At 35.4% G+C, this 15,533-nt stretch overlaps 1 protein-coding gene across 8 annotated transcripts in view; it reads right to left on the bottom strand.

The window, feature by feature from the left end:
* ADGRL3 (adhesion G protein-coupled receptor L3) overlaps nucleotides 1-15,533 on the bottom strand; it is a 941,368-nt gene that overhangs the window by 88,502 nt on the left and 837,333 nt on the right. For all 8 annotated transcript variants that reach the window (XM_072620873.1, XM_072620870.1, XM_072620866.1 and 5 more), the window contains one exon: nucleotides 14,522-14,742. In XM_072620873.1, the coding sequence (XP_072476974.1) occupies nucleotides 14,522-14,742 (221 nt within the window). The remainder of the gene's footprint in view (nucleotides 1-14,521; nucleotides 14,743-15,533) is intronic.

Raw genomic sequence — 15,533 nt, 5'->3', positions numbered from 1 at the left:
AACTCCAGTTTGAAAGAAAAAAAAAGAAAAACCAAATGACCACTAAAGAGAACACGGCTAAGTTTATGTGAATAGACAAACTTTTGAGTATGTGCATGGTTTGCTTTTTCCAGCTTCTGTATAAGAATTTCAAGCACTACTTCCTAGAATGATTGATTTTCCAATAAGCACAATTCAAACCAGGCAGTCTGTATTCTCTTGTGCTGCAGCTAATTGTAGATCCCTAATTTCAAATACCTCTGTGGGTCTCTGTTTCCTTATCTATAAAATAAAAGCTTTAGACTAGACAGTCACTAAGGTCCATTCTAGTTGTATGAGGCTAGGATTTACAAAAGTCTTCTGCATATAGTTGATCTTAACTAGAAAGAGGGATCACAAGCTTTGACCAAAAAGGGAGATTACAAGATAATTCATTTCAATCCTCTCATTTTACAGATGAGAAAACTGAAGTCCTGAATGGTTAAGTTACATGCCCAATGTGTCCATGTAGTAAGTGACAGATATATGTTTTGAACAAATCCTCTGACTCCAATTCCAAGGTTCCTTCCATTGTACATGCTGCCTGCCTCTTCTCCAGGGGTCCTTAAGAATAAGACATGCTCTGTCTGATCTTTTTTCACAATGAATGAGAGACCAGTCACCACCACAGTATGGAGGAGGAGATGAAGTTGTGTTTGGACAACAACTGGAATATTGGGTTCAGTTAGGAGAACACATTGTTAGAACACTGAGCTGGATTGTGCCAAAGGAAGGAAAAACAGGATGATGAAGAGATTCAAACCCAAGTCATGCAAGGATTAGTCAAAGGAAAAAAGAGGCAGCAGAGTAGAGTGGAAAGCATGCCAATATGGAATTGAGTTAAAACTTCTGATCCTGCTACTTTTAAAATGTGCAAATCATTTAATTTCTCATGGTTTCAGTTTCCTTATCTGCTAAAAGAGTGTGTGGGATTATATGATCTCTGAGGTCCCTTCCAGCTCTAAATTTACGATCTTATGAAATGAGTTTATTGAACCTGTAGAAGAAAAAGACTTGGAATGGGAGTGCATAATTGTTGTTTTCGAGTTTTTGAAGGCTATCATGTGGAATAGTCTTGTTCTGCTTGAGGATTCAGAACAATGGAAGATATAGGAAGGAGAGAATTCCCTATCAATTACTTCTTCCTTTAATATATCAGCACATACATGACTTCATCTGTATGGGTACTGTCTCTACCACAGTAAGTAGGGCTACTTACGGCAATCCAGAAAGGGTTTCCTTCCAAGATCATGCCTTCGAGCAGTTGCTAAGTGAGCATTTATGTCAAGAGTGGATGCTTCAGGTAGTGATCAGAATGGATGGCCTCCACATTGGCTCCCAAATCTGAGGTTCTTTGATTCTATCTGCATGTTACAACCATGTTCCCTTCTTACCACAAACTAAAGGGCTGGTCTCCACAGCTCTAGTGAAATACCCAACCCATTATGTAACTGAACCATGGGAATATACAGGTATAAGAATAATATTAAAGAATATCATTATAAGTTTAGTTCAGCTGAATTACAGGCTAAATGAATTAAAGTGGAAAGATACATATACTTTATAATATTTTAGGGGAAAAAATGTCTAGCCTCCAAATAACCAATTAGTAAATTAGAAGACAATCTGCTTATAAATCAAGAATTATTTTGTGAGTATAATATTTCATTTTTAATTAGTATTTTTTTCAACTGAGTAGCAAGTTTTTAATTTTTAATTTTCAGGTTATCAATTGTTTGGCTAAAATAAAATAAAGTCCCTATACTTATAAGTCTGTACTTTTATTTAGTGAGAGTATTACTTAGCTTACCCAAAGTTTTATTCTGAAATAAAATTGCTAACTTCACTTTTTTTTGTATGGCTTTCTGCCGATCATGAAATTGCCATTACACTTGAGAATATTATTTTCATTCTCAAGAGAGTTCTTTGAAAATTTTGTTTTGCACAATAGGTTTAAGATTGTATTGTAACTTCAAAAAGCATAAACATCTGCCAAGAAGTTCAGCAGGGATAAGAAGCTTGTTCCTTGTCTGAATTGAGTGGATGAAGAGGGAAAAATTTAAATATACAAAGTAAATTGCTTTTCTCTGAATACTCTGAGTTATGCTATCTCCTGGAAGGCGGTGTGGCAAAAATTTGAGTTTACTTTGATTGCCATATGGTCACACCTGCTGTTGTTTTTGGCCACATGCTGACTCCTAGAGGCTTTTGCATCTATTCTCTCTCCCATTAACTACTTCACAAGTTTGAATGATTCCTGCCCCAGATCACGACGTTATTCTGTATAATGAACCCAGCTTGCTCTAAGGTACAGTCAGTTCTATATATGATGTGGATATCAAAATGTGTTCATTCCACTGATAGGCAATGTTTGCTGATAGGCAATGACAGGGTGGTACAAGTACAGAGAGTTTAAAAGACTAAGTGAAGTATGGGGCAATGAATGTAGGATGGCAAGTCCTTGAGGCTGTGAACATACGTATCTGGAGAATTGCCATAAGTATCTATACGTTGTCATACTTTTCACACATAATAGTCCTACTTACAAATGACCAATGGTTTAGTTTACCAGGTTTGTCCTCAAATGTCCTCAAATTTGAACACTAATTGTCTTTTTTTAGGACAAAAGAATTTATAGATAACTGGAAATAGTGACAGATAAAGCTATTTCCTTATTAATAATGTCCTAGTTTTAAAAATGCACATTTATTTTTACAGAGTTGTGGCTATCACTCTTACGACAATGGAGATGCAAAAGGTATATAGACTCCCTTTTGTGAAAGTGCATATGACTGATTTTTCCTGTACTGCTTTAAAGCTGATAAACTGAATGAATCCTGACTATTTGATGTATTTAATTGAAGAAACATGAGTAACCTTTCAATTTTAGATTAATATCACATAAATCAAAGACTCATCTGATAAAACTTTGAGTCCAAAGGGAGGCACAGTCACACTGTGGGCCCCGTGGCCCCCAGGTAGATACTGCCTCTCAAGTTACTTTCACTTTTATGTGCATTGTAACTATTTTTCCTAGATGGAGAAAATGGAAAAAGACTAAAAGAATCCATTAGCAGAGAATTCCTGCATTAAATTCCTGAGTTCAAATATTTCCCCTTCTTTTATTAAAATGATCATTGAGAACTTTTCTCAAAGAAATATTTTATTGTCATTACAATGAGGAAAAGATCAAAATTTACATGGTTTTATCAAAGTCATTCTTTAAGTCATCAATAAATTCAATTAAATCAATCCTCACTCAAAATTCAAATTCAAACAAACACTCTCTGAACAACTACTTAATTATTTGCTTACACTGATAATATCACCAGGTTTCTTATTCCTAATGTTTCTAAGGGATTATTCTGGACTGCCTTTTTTTTTTTTCTGGTTGCTTGATTTCCTTCTACTCATAGTGACAAATCTTTATGTATTGTCAAAGGACTTTTTTTTTTGGTTTTTTTGGGGTGAAAGAGGGGGAGGGAAAGGGAAAAATCATTTATTAAGCACTTAGTATGTGCTAGAAGCTGTACTAAGCAGCTCGCTCTTTCTCTCTGTCTCTCTCTCACTTTCCTCTGTCTCTCTGTCTCTCTCTCTCTCTTTCTCACCAAATACTACTTACTTTGATAATATTTGTTCCAGATAATATTAGGTACCACAGGTAAAAAAAATGCATAGTTCCAGCCATAAGTAAATTTCTGTTTTATAGGGGAAACAACACATGATCGTATATGATGTACAAAGTAACAGGGGCAACTTCAGAGCAAAAAATTTATGGAAAGGTAATTTAACATGTTTTTGATGGCAGCTTTTGTTTTCTTACGTACGGTTTTGCAGCCTCATTTTACTGTGTGGCAGATATAAATACATCTCTATCACTTTTAGATATATAAATATATGTATGTATTGATATAATATGAATTTACACACACAATATACGTATGCATATATACTACTCTGAAACCCAGTAAACCCCAAGTTAACTGGGCATCCTCTGGGCATCCAAATTTGCCTTCCCTTGGATAGGAATTTCCTTTCCTTTCCTGTCGTGTCCTGTCCTTTCCCAAAACTTTAAACCTACTGCACTCGGAAACCCATAGATTATACAACAGTAGTCCTCCCCTGCCCAAACTCCAGTTAAGGGCTACTTTTTGGACCCTCCTGCCTTAAGAGTGATTATCAATAGTAACTGTTGCTGTTTCCCTCCGAGTTTAATTTAGTTATTTTTCTTTGGCTCATTAAAGGGGCCACCCCCTGACAACTTCTTAAACAGGCCTATTCACTGAATGGGCAGCACCTCACCCTAAGTGAATACCTAAATAGGCCTTGGCCTAAAGGTGTCAAGGTCTCCCATTGCATCCTGGGCCATCTCCAGTCATCCTGATGAATATCTGGTCACTGGATCTAGATGATTCAGGAGGAGAAAGAGAGGTTGGTGACCTTGCACAGCCCTCCCTCACTCAGAAGAAAGTTAAGGGCAAGTCATGTCTTCATTTCTCTGATGGCATGGTCTTCCTCGGCAATTAAGGATGAACGCAACAACAACTTTGAAACCTCATCATGGTATGAAAAAGATCAAGGACTATTCTTGCTAAGCCCTGGAAAGTCTGATAAAGCTAGAAAAGCCTGGAATATGACCTAGTGCTGGACTGTAGGTCTGTCATTCAAGGACCAGCCGATCTGAATTCTAAAAGGATCATTTACCAGAAGCATGAAGTCTGGTGGAATTTTTGGTCATAAGTCTTACATCATCTATTAAATCCTGGGGAGGTTCGGATTTGTATTGGTGGAAGGATTTTCTGCTGTGACAAAGTTATGGAGCCTTGCACAAAACAAAAAACAAGAAGATGTATGGATAAAACATCTATAGTTATCTTTTATAACTATATAATCTTTGATTATCACATAGGAAATTCTATGAGACAGGAAGTTGTGAAATGGGCACATGTGTTTGTATATATGTGTTTAGAAAAACAAAAGTAGTATAGTGGACAAAGACTCAGTCTCGTAGAGAAGAAAATATATTCAAATCTTCCCTTTAACGTTTATGCTTGTGTGGCCCTGGGCAAGTCACTAACTGCCTCAGTTTTCTCATCTGTAAAATGTTAATAGAACCTACCTCTCAAGGTAGAATAAAATGAAATAATATATGTAAAGAGTTTTGCAAAACAGTCTTACTTATGATAGGCTTACTATCATGGTTGTTAACTTCTCATTGCCCCTAGGCAACTCTAAAAACTTACAAGTTACAGAACAGGAGCCAATTTGCATTGCTATCAGGCTTTTTTCTCACCAAGAATTCTCTAGACCAATGAATTAATGAAATCATATATTCAGATTATATGTATGTATATAGTATATATAATATATACACATATGTTTAAACATATACGCACATGAATATAGATATAATTAAGCACATATACAAACATGTATATCGAATATGATCGTAATTCACCATTTTCCTGATGAGATAGCCATTATAACACTTGAATGCTTCTATTTATTATTTATTTGACAGCTAATATGTGCAAATAAATGAAATCAACTTTGAGTGTGTGTGTTGGAGGGGACAAGGGTAGGATCAGAGATAGGATCAGTTGCAAGGTTCAGAATTACAAACTGAAGTAGGCTGGTTTTTGTTGGTTTGGCTGTTTTTTTGTGTTTATCTTCCTAAATATCATACAGCTCATACTCCAAGATGAGATTTTCTTCTTGTTCCCCTTGAATAAGATGCTCTAGATTTGAAAATAAAATATACTAACATAAATTTGTGAATAAAAAAGCAGTTTTTTTTCCATTTCTAAAAAACACTCATTGATTTGATCAGCACTTCTATGTTATACTTTGCCTGTATGAAATGACCACAATAAGCTCTTTTAAATGTACAGTTTTTGTGTTTTTTTTAAAGGAGTTAATAGAATTTCCTTAATTCCTCAAATTAAGGCAGGAAAGAGGTAGGTAACCTGATGATAGGAGAATCTCAGTGTAACTGATAAACTGTTATTCAAAAATAAATGCTTCCACTGTCGGTGGAGCTGTGAGTTGGTCCAAATTTGGAACAAAGAGGGCTATAAAACTATGCTTACCCTTTGACCCAGCAATACCACTAATAAGTTTGTATCTCAAAGAAATTAAAGAAAAAGTAACTATAAGGATAAAGATATTTATAGCAGCTCTTTTTAAGGTGGCAAAGAATTGGAAATTGGGAGCTTACCCATTATTTGGGGATTGGCTGATTCCTCAATTAGCCATTGTGGTATCTGCTTTTGATGGAATAATATTGTACTATAAGAAATGAAAAGCAGGATGCTTTCAGAAAAATCTAGGAAGACTTGAACTGATGCATAATGAACCAGATCATTGTACATGGTAACAGTAACACTGTAAGGATGATCAAGTGGGAAACCTTTATCTACTCTGCTCAATACAATAATCTCAGTATAGGGGGAGGTATATTTTAGACATGTATCTAGTCTACCAAACAGATACCACTCGTTTAATTTTAAATAGAAAATTTTTAGAACATAGGATCACAAGCTTAGAGCTAGAAAGAACTTCACAGGTCATTTAAGCAGCCAGGGGCCACAGCAGTTAGCATTCTGGACTTGGAGCCTGAGAGATCCACTGCCTCCCACATTAGCTATATAATCCTAAACTAATATCTTAACCTCTCTGTGCCTCAGTTTCTTCATGTGTAAAATGGGGACAATAATAGAACCTAACTCCTAAGGTTGATGCCAGGATAAAATGCTATCATATTTGTAAAGAGCTTTGCAAATCTTAATGCTCTATATAAATGCTAAGCTCATGTTATTACCTAAGGAATTCCTCTTATTTTACAAATAAATGGATGCCCAAAGAAAATAAATGACTTGCTTGAGGTCACAGACACAGCAAAGTAGTGACAGATTTCAGAGCCAGGGTCTCTGATTCTAAATCCAGTACTGCATCATGTTAATTAGGAGTAACATATTTATATCCTATGTCCATTATATTTTTAGGTCATTACCTTAGAATATATCAAAGATTTTTTTTTCAACTCAGACTGCTAGAGCCCCAAAGTTCCTTAAAATAACCTGCTTATTTTTATTTATCTGAGGTCACACAGGGAACTAGGGATGAAGGTGGGACTTGAACCCAAGTGTCCTGTTTCCTAGTCCACTGCCCTTTTCACAGCTTCACGTTTCATGGGATTTCACAAGGCAGTTTCTAAAAGATGTGAGAGCGCTATAAATAAATGTTAACCAATGGTATTCTACCCTCTATACAGAAGTTAGTAGCGGTGGCTTAATCCCTTGCATTTATCTAGAACACTTCTCTACAAGTTTTGTAGTGCTTTCCTCAAAATCATCCTATGAGGGACAAACCATAAGTCTTCTTCTTCTTCTTCCCCAGTTCATACTTGGCTTGGAGACGTAAAGTAACTTATAGAATTTAGACACTCATAAAGTGCTAGAGCCAGGATTCGAATCCAGATTCTATGACTCTGAGAACTATACTCTTACTAATATTTGTATTGTAGCTTTTCAGTTATTTCTGACTCTTCATGACCCCATTTGGGGTTTTCTTGGCAAAAATAGGAGAGTGCTTTACCATTTCCTTTTCCAGCTCATTTTACAGATGAGGAAACTGAGACAAACAGGGTTAGGTGACTTGCCCAGGGTCATACAGCTACTAAGTGTCTGAGACCAGGTTTGAACTCAGGGAATCCAGCCCCAGTGCTCCATCCTCTGTGCAATACTACTTCTTGGAATGAACGATCAGAATCTATTCAAACCTACTCCATGTCTATAGCTTTGTGTAATGTACATATATATCTGAGTTTTTAGTCTGGTTACCTCTATAATGTTAAAGAACTTTAGTGCTGAACCTATAACTCAAAACATTTCCTATGAGCTTTTCTGCTGAATGGCAAAGTTTATTGCTATGAGAGATCATCTCTCTGACAGTTATTACATAACAGGTTTGCATTCTTGCAATATGTTTTTCTAATTTCTTTTTTTCTGATTGTTGACATATTGAAGAAAAGTATTGTTCCAATTTATCTACCTTTATGTCAAAGGAAAAAAAACCAACAAAACTGTCAAAATAAATGTGTCTATAACCACACATGAAATTTCACACCCATAGTTGAAAGTTCACTGAGATGAGGAATTCACAATTTGACTTTTCTCCCAATTCGCTATGACTGGATTGTCAAATAAATCATTTAGAAATGTTATGATTTTTACTAATGGACAAGCTATAACAAAACATATTCATATTCATATGCCTTCTTAAAGTACATGTTTCACTCTATGGGCTCTGAGTGCCGAGGAGGGACACTGCATACGAAAGATTAAAAAAATACAATGGAGTATTGAACAAAAAACAATGGTTTTCTTAAGAAAGTAGAAGATACTTAAATACTTAATTGGGTACATAATTGTGTGCATGATATGTTGTTGTGTTTGTCCTTCGTTTTCGAAGAAGACCATGACATCAGAGAAATAATGACATGACTTGCATTGAACTTTGTTTTGAGGGAGGGAGGGCTGTGCAAGGTCACAAGCCTCCCTTTCTCCTCCTGAGCCATTTGGATCCAGTGATCAGATATTCATCAGGATGACTGGAGATAGCCCAGGATGCAATGGGAGACCTTGGTCTTTTTCTCCTAAGACCTATTATTATATTATTCACTTAGAGTGAAATGACGCCCATTCAGTGAATAAGCCTCTTTAAGTAGTAATCATGGAATGGCCCTTTTAATGAGCAACAGAAAAAAATATGAGTAAATCAAGCTGAGAGGGAAATAGCAACAGTGTGAATGTCCACAAGAACCTTAGTGTATATAGGGTTGGTTAAACACTATCAGTTATAATTTCATCGTTAAACCATTAGAAATTGTTTAAAGCTTTCTCCACTGTCTACTTAGCACCTCTCTCTACTGAAATATTTATACTAAGTAAGAGAAGTACTTGTCAAAGTAAAGAAATTACTGGGGACTTTTAAAGCAGGGGAATAGTAAAGGTGAAGCTAACCCTCCCAGACCTGTGCATCTATCTTTTATGCAACTGAATCAGGAGGCTAAAACGAAATTTAAGACCCAATTGATGATTTATTTCTACTACTAGATCATAAAACTTGCTTTCAATTATTTTTAAGAGCTTGAATTTTCTTACATTGCTCAAAGAAGGTCTGAACTGTCATAAATGTTCATGACCTAACATATTTCTATCTGAAAACCATTATCAGCTTTTCCAGCACCACTTTTGAAGCCCAGGCTACTCTGCAAGCTTTAGATCGCCTGCCTCTTCACAGCTGGATCCTTTTGTCTTTTTTTTGCACATTTAACATAGGTTGGAGAAGAATGGTGTAACAGAAATGTGAATGTTTCCGATATTAAACTATTCTGCATTTTAGGTAATGTTGGATAATCAACATTTAGAGGTCCTGATTAGTTTTAGATCATAAAACCAAAACGATTAGTACATAATTTCCAAATCTATCCAGTGTAAACTACTGCTAAAAAATCAATGCAATCCTTTTCTATAATTAAGCTTATGATACTATCAGCACTGAACGATTATTTCTGGGTGTCAAGATGCATGGTAGAGCAAGAGAGATGAAGGTATGCCCCTAAAATACATGAAAAACAAATAAAAGGAAATTTTCCACTGTATAATTTGAACATGTGGTCTATTAATGGAGGATTTAAAAAAAGACTACATTGAGTTCCTAAGTTGATCTTTTTTGAGATTTGATTGTGAACAAATGTTATTCTGAAATGAATTCTATAAAGTCAGTTATCCTAAAAGCCTTATTTAAGTGAATATAAAAAATAGAGAAAAAAATCTTCTGCTTGAATTACAAATTGATGATAAACTAAACACCTTCTCAAAATTAAATTATGCATGCTTTATGTTTCATTGCTTGCACATAATAATCAGCTCAACTGCGCTAATAGTATTATAATAGAAATACATCACCATCCATCAGCCAGAGGGAAGAGAGCTACCTATCACTGCATCAAAGTACCATTTATCCCACCTGCTTAACCAAGACTCCCTCCCTATTTGAATCTGAGCAATATCCTCTTGTGTGATTCACTCCCTTCCTGATGACATAAATTATTATTAAGGGTTTCAAAAATGGAACAGCATCATCATTAATATGATGAAGCACAATAAGTCCATTGGAAAGGAAAATCAAGTTCAAAAGATGGAAAGATATAGAGATAATACAAAACTTAATCTAATAGGGTTTTAGAAAATGACAAAAAATTTTTTTCATTGTATCCAGCTTACAAGGCTTTATGTTGAATGTTCTGATTATGAGTTATAGAATTCCAAACAGAAGGAAAAAATAACATAGCCATTAAGTTCTTAAAATACACAATAACCTCCCAGACCACAAATGTTTTCAGTAATAGTTACTAACAGGAATTCACTAAATATTGGCTAAAAATTACTTTGAGTTAAGAAAGATCATAGCATATATCAGGCTATAGAATTGGCATGTCTGCCTGAAAAATAACAAAGAACATAAGATAATATTAATGAGGGGATATGGAAGTAGGAGACTGAAATAAGGACAGAGCCATATGGAGAGAAGAGAGTGGGAAATGCCACATGGCATTTGGAAACGAATAGAAAGAGAGAAAAAGAAGACGGATGAGGAGTACACATAAAGGTTTAATGGGGTGTGTGTGGGGGGAGAGTAAAGAGCAAGAGGGAAAACAGCACACAACTTTAGAACATTTAAAAGACATTTTAAAATTCATTGGCCTTCCTTTCGTACTAAGTAAATAACCTTCTTAGATCTTTGATGAACACAGTCCATTCAGTTCAGCTTTTTAAGTTGACTGAGATTCTAACTAATGTTTCTCTTTCTTCACCTGTTTCTAATATCAGGGCATCAGCAAAACACAGAGAAGGAAGCAGAGTTGGCTAAAATCCCAGAGGAAAAACTTAAATGGTTTTTCATTTATTCTGAAGATCTTTCTGCTGACAATTTATTGACAATGCATACATCAGAAATAATCGAATTGCTGCATTCTTTATGACTGCCTGGTAGATAATGTTAATGTTATTTTCTCCTATTGTCTCTCTCTCATTCTCAACATCCCTTTATCTTGAATGTATTTTGCCTCTCTGTCAAGGAGAAATTATAATGGAAGAAGTAAACTGTTATTAAAGTTTTGTGTTAACTTTAGGTTGAAAAATAAATTAACTCCAATGACAACATCGCCTTAGCTGCATGGAGAGAGACCAACTAGCTAGAGAGCAGGGTATGAAGGCCATGATGACCAAGTTTTAAGCATGTCAAGGGCCTGGAAATGACTGATTATTTACAAATGTCTTTCTTACTCTACAGGAAAGGGCTTCTCAATAGAAAGAAAAAAGAGAAAACAACTCAAGTGACTTGGAGTCTAGGAAGACTGTTTCTTTTTCTGTCCTATGTCTGACAGAGTTTCACTAGCCTTATGTCTATAAGGAAGGCAGTAAAAGTCTCAGAGCCCCAATTTCCTTAGGTATAAAATGGGGATAAATCATACCTGTAAGTATCTCCCTCACACCATTGCTGTTGGGAGCATCAAATGTCATATGGAAAGTATTTTGCTAATCTTAAAGTGCTAAATAACTGGCATTTGCTACTAAAGCCTGATATACTTGGAAAATGACCCCAAAGCAGAAAATCTAGTCCACAGTTTGCTACATATCCTTAGAGGTAATTGCAGCTGTGTGTTCTTGCTGACTTAAGTGGCTTGCTCTTCATCTCTCCATCATCGATGAAACTGGGAATCTTAAAGAGCAAAATATAAAAAGAAAGCAGTGGTTGTGGCATTCTTTTTCCCATGTCTGGAATACTCTCCCTCCTCCAACTACTGATCTTCTTGACTTTCTTAGAATCCCACTTTCTAGCAGAAGACTTCCCCAACCACTCCACCACTCTTACTTGCAGGGCCTTCCCTTTGTTTATTATTTCCTCTTTTCCTGGATTTAGCTTGCTTTTTATGTATTTGTTTGCATGTTATCCCTTACTGGACTGTAAGCTACTTGAAGGCAGACTGTCTTTTGCCTCTGCGTATCCCTAGCACTTAGCATAGTGCCTGGCGCATTTGTTGTTTAGTTATTTTTCAGTCCTGTCCAACTTCTTATGACCTATTTTGGAATTTTTTTGGCAAAGATAGTGAAGTGGTTTTATATTTCCTTCTCCAGCTCATTTTACAGATGAGGAAACTGAGGCAAACAGTGTTAAGTAACTTGTCCAGATAGTAAGTATCTGAGGCCAGATTTGAACTCACAAGATGAGTCTTCCTGACTTTAGACTAAATGCTCTATCCACTCTGAGGTGCCCTATCTGACACATAGTTGGTACTTAATAAATATTTACTGATGGATTTATTGATTGATTGGTGATAAGTTTTTATGAATTTAGTGAAGCTAGTACCCAGACAATGCATATGTGTATGTGTGTGTGTGTGTGTGTGTGTGTGTGTGTGGTGTGTGTGTGTGTGTGTGTGTGTTTATGGAAAAAGAGAATCCAAGAGGAAAAAAGTGAAGAGCAGAGAAGATAAAGTTCAAGATATTGGACAAGAAGTTAAATACTGAAATTTATTTCAAATCAGGTAGTTTCATTTTCATCTCATGTTATGTTATGTTCTCTAGTTATTTCAAGCATCCGTTACTCCTCTGTCTCTTCTTCTATGGACATTTTTCTACATCTACTTTCCTCAACAATACAACAGACTTTTACCACTTACATAGAACTTTGAAGTGTACAGTATTGTCTCAAAGGAAGAGCTTTATAAAGCAGAAATACAAATATTATTATTCATATTTTACAGAAGGGGAAACATTCATAAAATCACAGACAGGATAACTTGCTCAGAACTATACATTTAACAGCTATCAAAGCTAGAATCTGAGCCCAGCCAGGCTTTAATTCCAAATTTTCTCTTTACCATGCCAAGTAGCATCCCTGTACTCCTATCCTTTAAATTCATTAATACCCTTTCCACATCTTGTATTTTACCAAAAAAATTTCTAAAATTCACTGTATGTTCGTGAAAATATGGATATTGTTGCCATAACATAGTCTTGTGGCTTAATAGTTAGTTAACTCTCTTTACCCTTTAGCCAAAGGCTAGGGCACCCTGCTTCCTGAAAGGAGATATGCCAAAATTTCATCAGATTTAGAAAAATATAAGTTTACCACAGTTTGCTCATGATGAATGCTGAATACATATTAACCATGGCATATGAATATTATCCCAAGCCAAACTGTCACTTTCTTCTTCATCATGATCAACATTATCTGCTCACTACAATTTTTGCAAAAGAATAATGTTCAGATAAAAACAGTCTGAGGACATTATTATTATCAAGATTACAGAAAAATCATTCTCAACTTATTTGTTGGCTTTTAGATAGAAACAGACTTCAAAAAGTCACTCAGCTGTTCTTATCAATTAATATTTAATGTTCTGTTGACTCTTTCACCAGTCTGGATAAAATAATTGTTTTGTGATTGGATAAAAGTATTAGGATATGAGTTTATCTCCTTTGGGTTCATAGAAAGCATACTTGGGACAATTCCAGTAGCAGACAGGATAACAAGAATGAGATATAAATCATCTTATTCCCACATGGTTTCATCTGCTATGTCCTTATAATTTGAAAAGTTTTTGTTCCACAAAACTTGGAGATTATGAGTATTTGGTATGGTGATCTCTATTAAAGATACTTCTGAAATTTTATGAACTTAATGTTATGTCTAAGTGATTGTGAAAAAGGTCTGGCTTATTATCACTATATAGTCTTTGTTTTTGTCCATACCTGTGATTATTTTGGTATAGGGAATTCTAAGAGAAATTTCTTTTTACTGATGCAAATCTACAACTGTTCAGCAACTTATACTGTTAGAGAGTTACTAGGGGCTCTGAGAATATATGGGACTTGTCTAGGTCATAGAGTCAGAATGTATCAGAGACAGAAAATGAATCCAACTCTTTCTAGCTCTGTGGCCAGCTATCTACTCTGCCACATTCCTTTGGTGTGAGCTACATTATGCTATACTAACCACAATCAATGGTAATACTCCTCTGCCACCTTCCAACCTCCTTTCCACCAAAGTTTTATATTTCTAAATAGAACACTTTGCCAGTTGTGTATGTGGTCTTGAAGAGGCAAAAAGGTTTGTCAAACTGTCCTAAAATTCAATTATTATCTCTTTACACTTATTAAAAGAAGAAGACGGAGACAAAGGGAGCAAGGAGGAAGAAGGAAGAAGGGAGAGAGAGAGAATAAATCACAGGAATTGTTGTAATCCTTTTACTTTATAGTAAAAAAATGGGCAAGCACTCTAGTATATTAATTTAATTTACAATTTTCTCTCCAGTTTCTTCCTTTACATCTGAGACAATTTAAAGATGGTTCTCAGGGAGCCCAAAAGGTTTTATTTCAATTAGCCATAAAGAGAAGTGGGGTTAGGGGATAGGATGGAGGAGCAAACTCACACTTTATCTGTCCCATAACTCCTGTAGTCTACAGCTGCTGACACGGCGACGATGAGTGCTGGCATCCCATAGCCAACCAAATAGAAGTATTTTCTGCGTGAATGTTCACTTTCGAAAACCTCCACCAACATGATATAAAGCTGCACTCCTTCCAGGAACATCCAAGTGAAGGCAGCCAAGAAGAAGAAATGTAAGAGGGCAGCAAAGACTGCACAGGCAATCTGAGGAATAAATTAGATACATGGTTCACATGGAGGCAAAACAATGACCAAGAGAAGCATATATGTACATATCACATATATAATATGACATTATATGATATAAACATATAACATTATATAATATATAAACATATAGAAAATATAATATAGGGCTATATCTCTAATACATATGTATATATATGTATATGTAGATATATTTTATATATATATACATTTCTCATACAAAAATGCACATATATACACCCACATACTATATATAAATTAAGGATCAGTTGAAGAGATCTGGCTAAGGCTTTAAAACATAGGTATTGTAAATGAATTTTAAACAACTGACCCAATTCTCACTGCATTTAACACAAAATATTTAATGACATAAATGAAAGTAAGTTTTGCAAAAACATAGCAAGAGAGAAAAATGGAACATCTGTGTTCTGATTTCTGAAACCTGCTGCCCATCAACAAAGACAAAGACTAGAATGAAACATCTGTGCTACTGGTAAATATTAAAAATATTTATGGTATTCTAATGAAGTCCCTAGAAGAGAGAGGGTACCAGAGGAAAAAGTCATCAAAGTCGAACCTAAGAAAGTTTGTGAGACTAGAAGATGGGGCTAGGGAAGGTGTGAGTATTCATTAAGTCTAAGATATATTTATTATTCCACATCTGCAGAACTGACAGCTGAGGCAACAAGAACAAGAGCTTGATTGAAGTTCTAACAAGAGACACAAGGCATGAAATGGCTAGAGAAAGTGAGCTGATGATTGGGTCTTGGAAGGATATGTCAAGCTGA

This window comes from Notamacropus eugenii, chromosome 6, assembly GCF_028372415.1.
Source record: "Notamacropus eugenii isolate mMacEug1 chromosome 6, mMacEug1.pri_v2, whole genome shotgun sequence".
Taxonomy (NCBI): domain Eukaryota; kingdom Metazoa; phylum Chordata; class Mammalia; order Diprotodontia; family Macropodidae; genus Notamacropus; species Notamacropus eugenii.
This window is presented reverse-complemented; position numbering and strand designations above follow the sequence as displayed.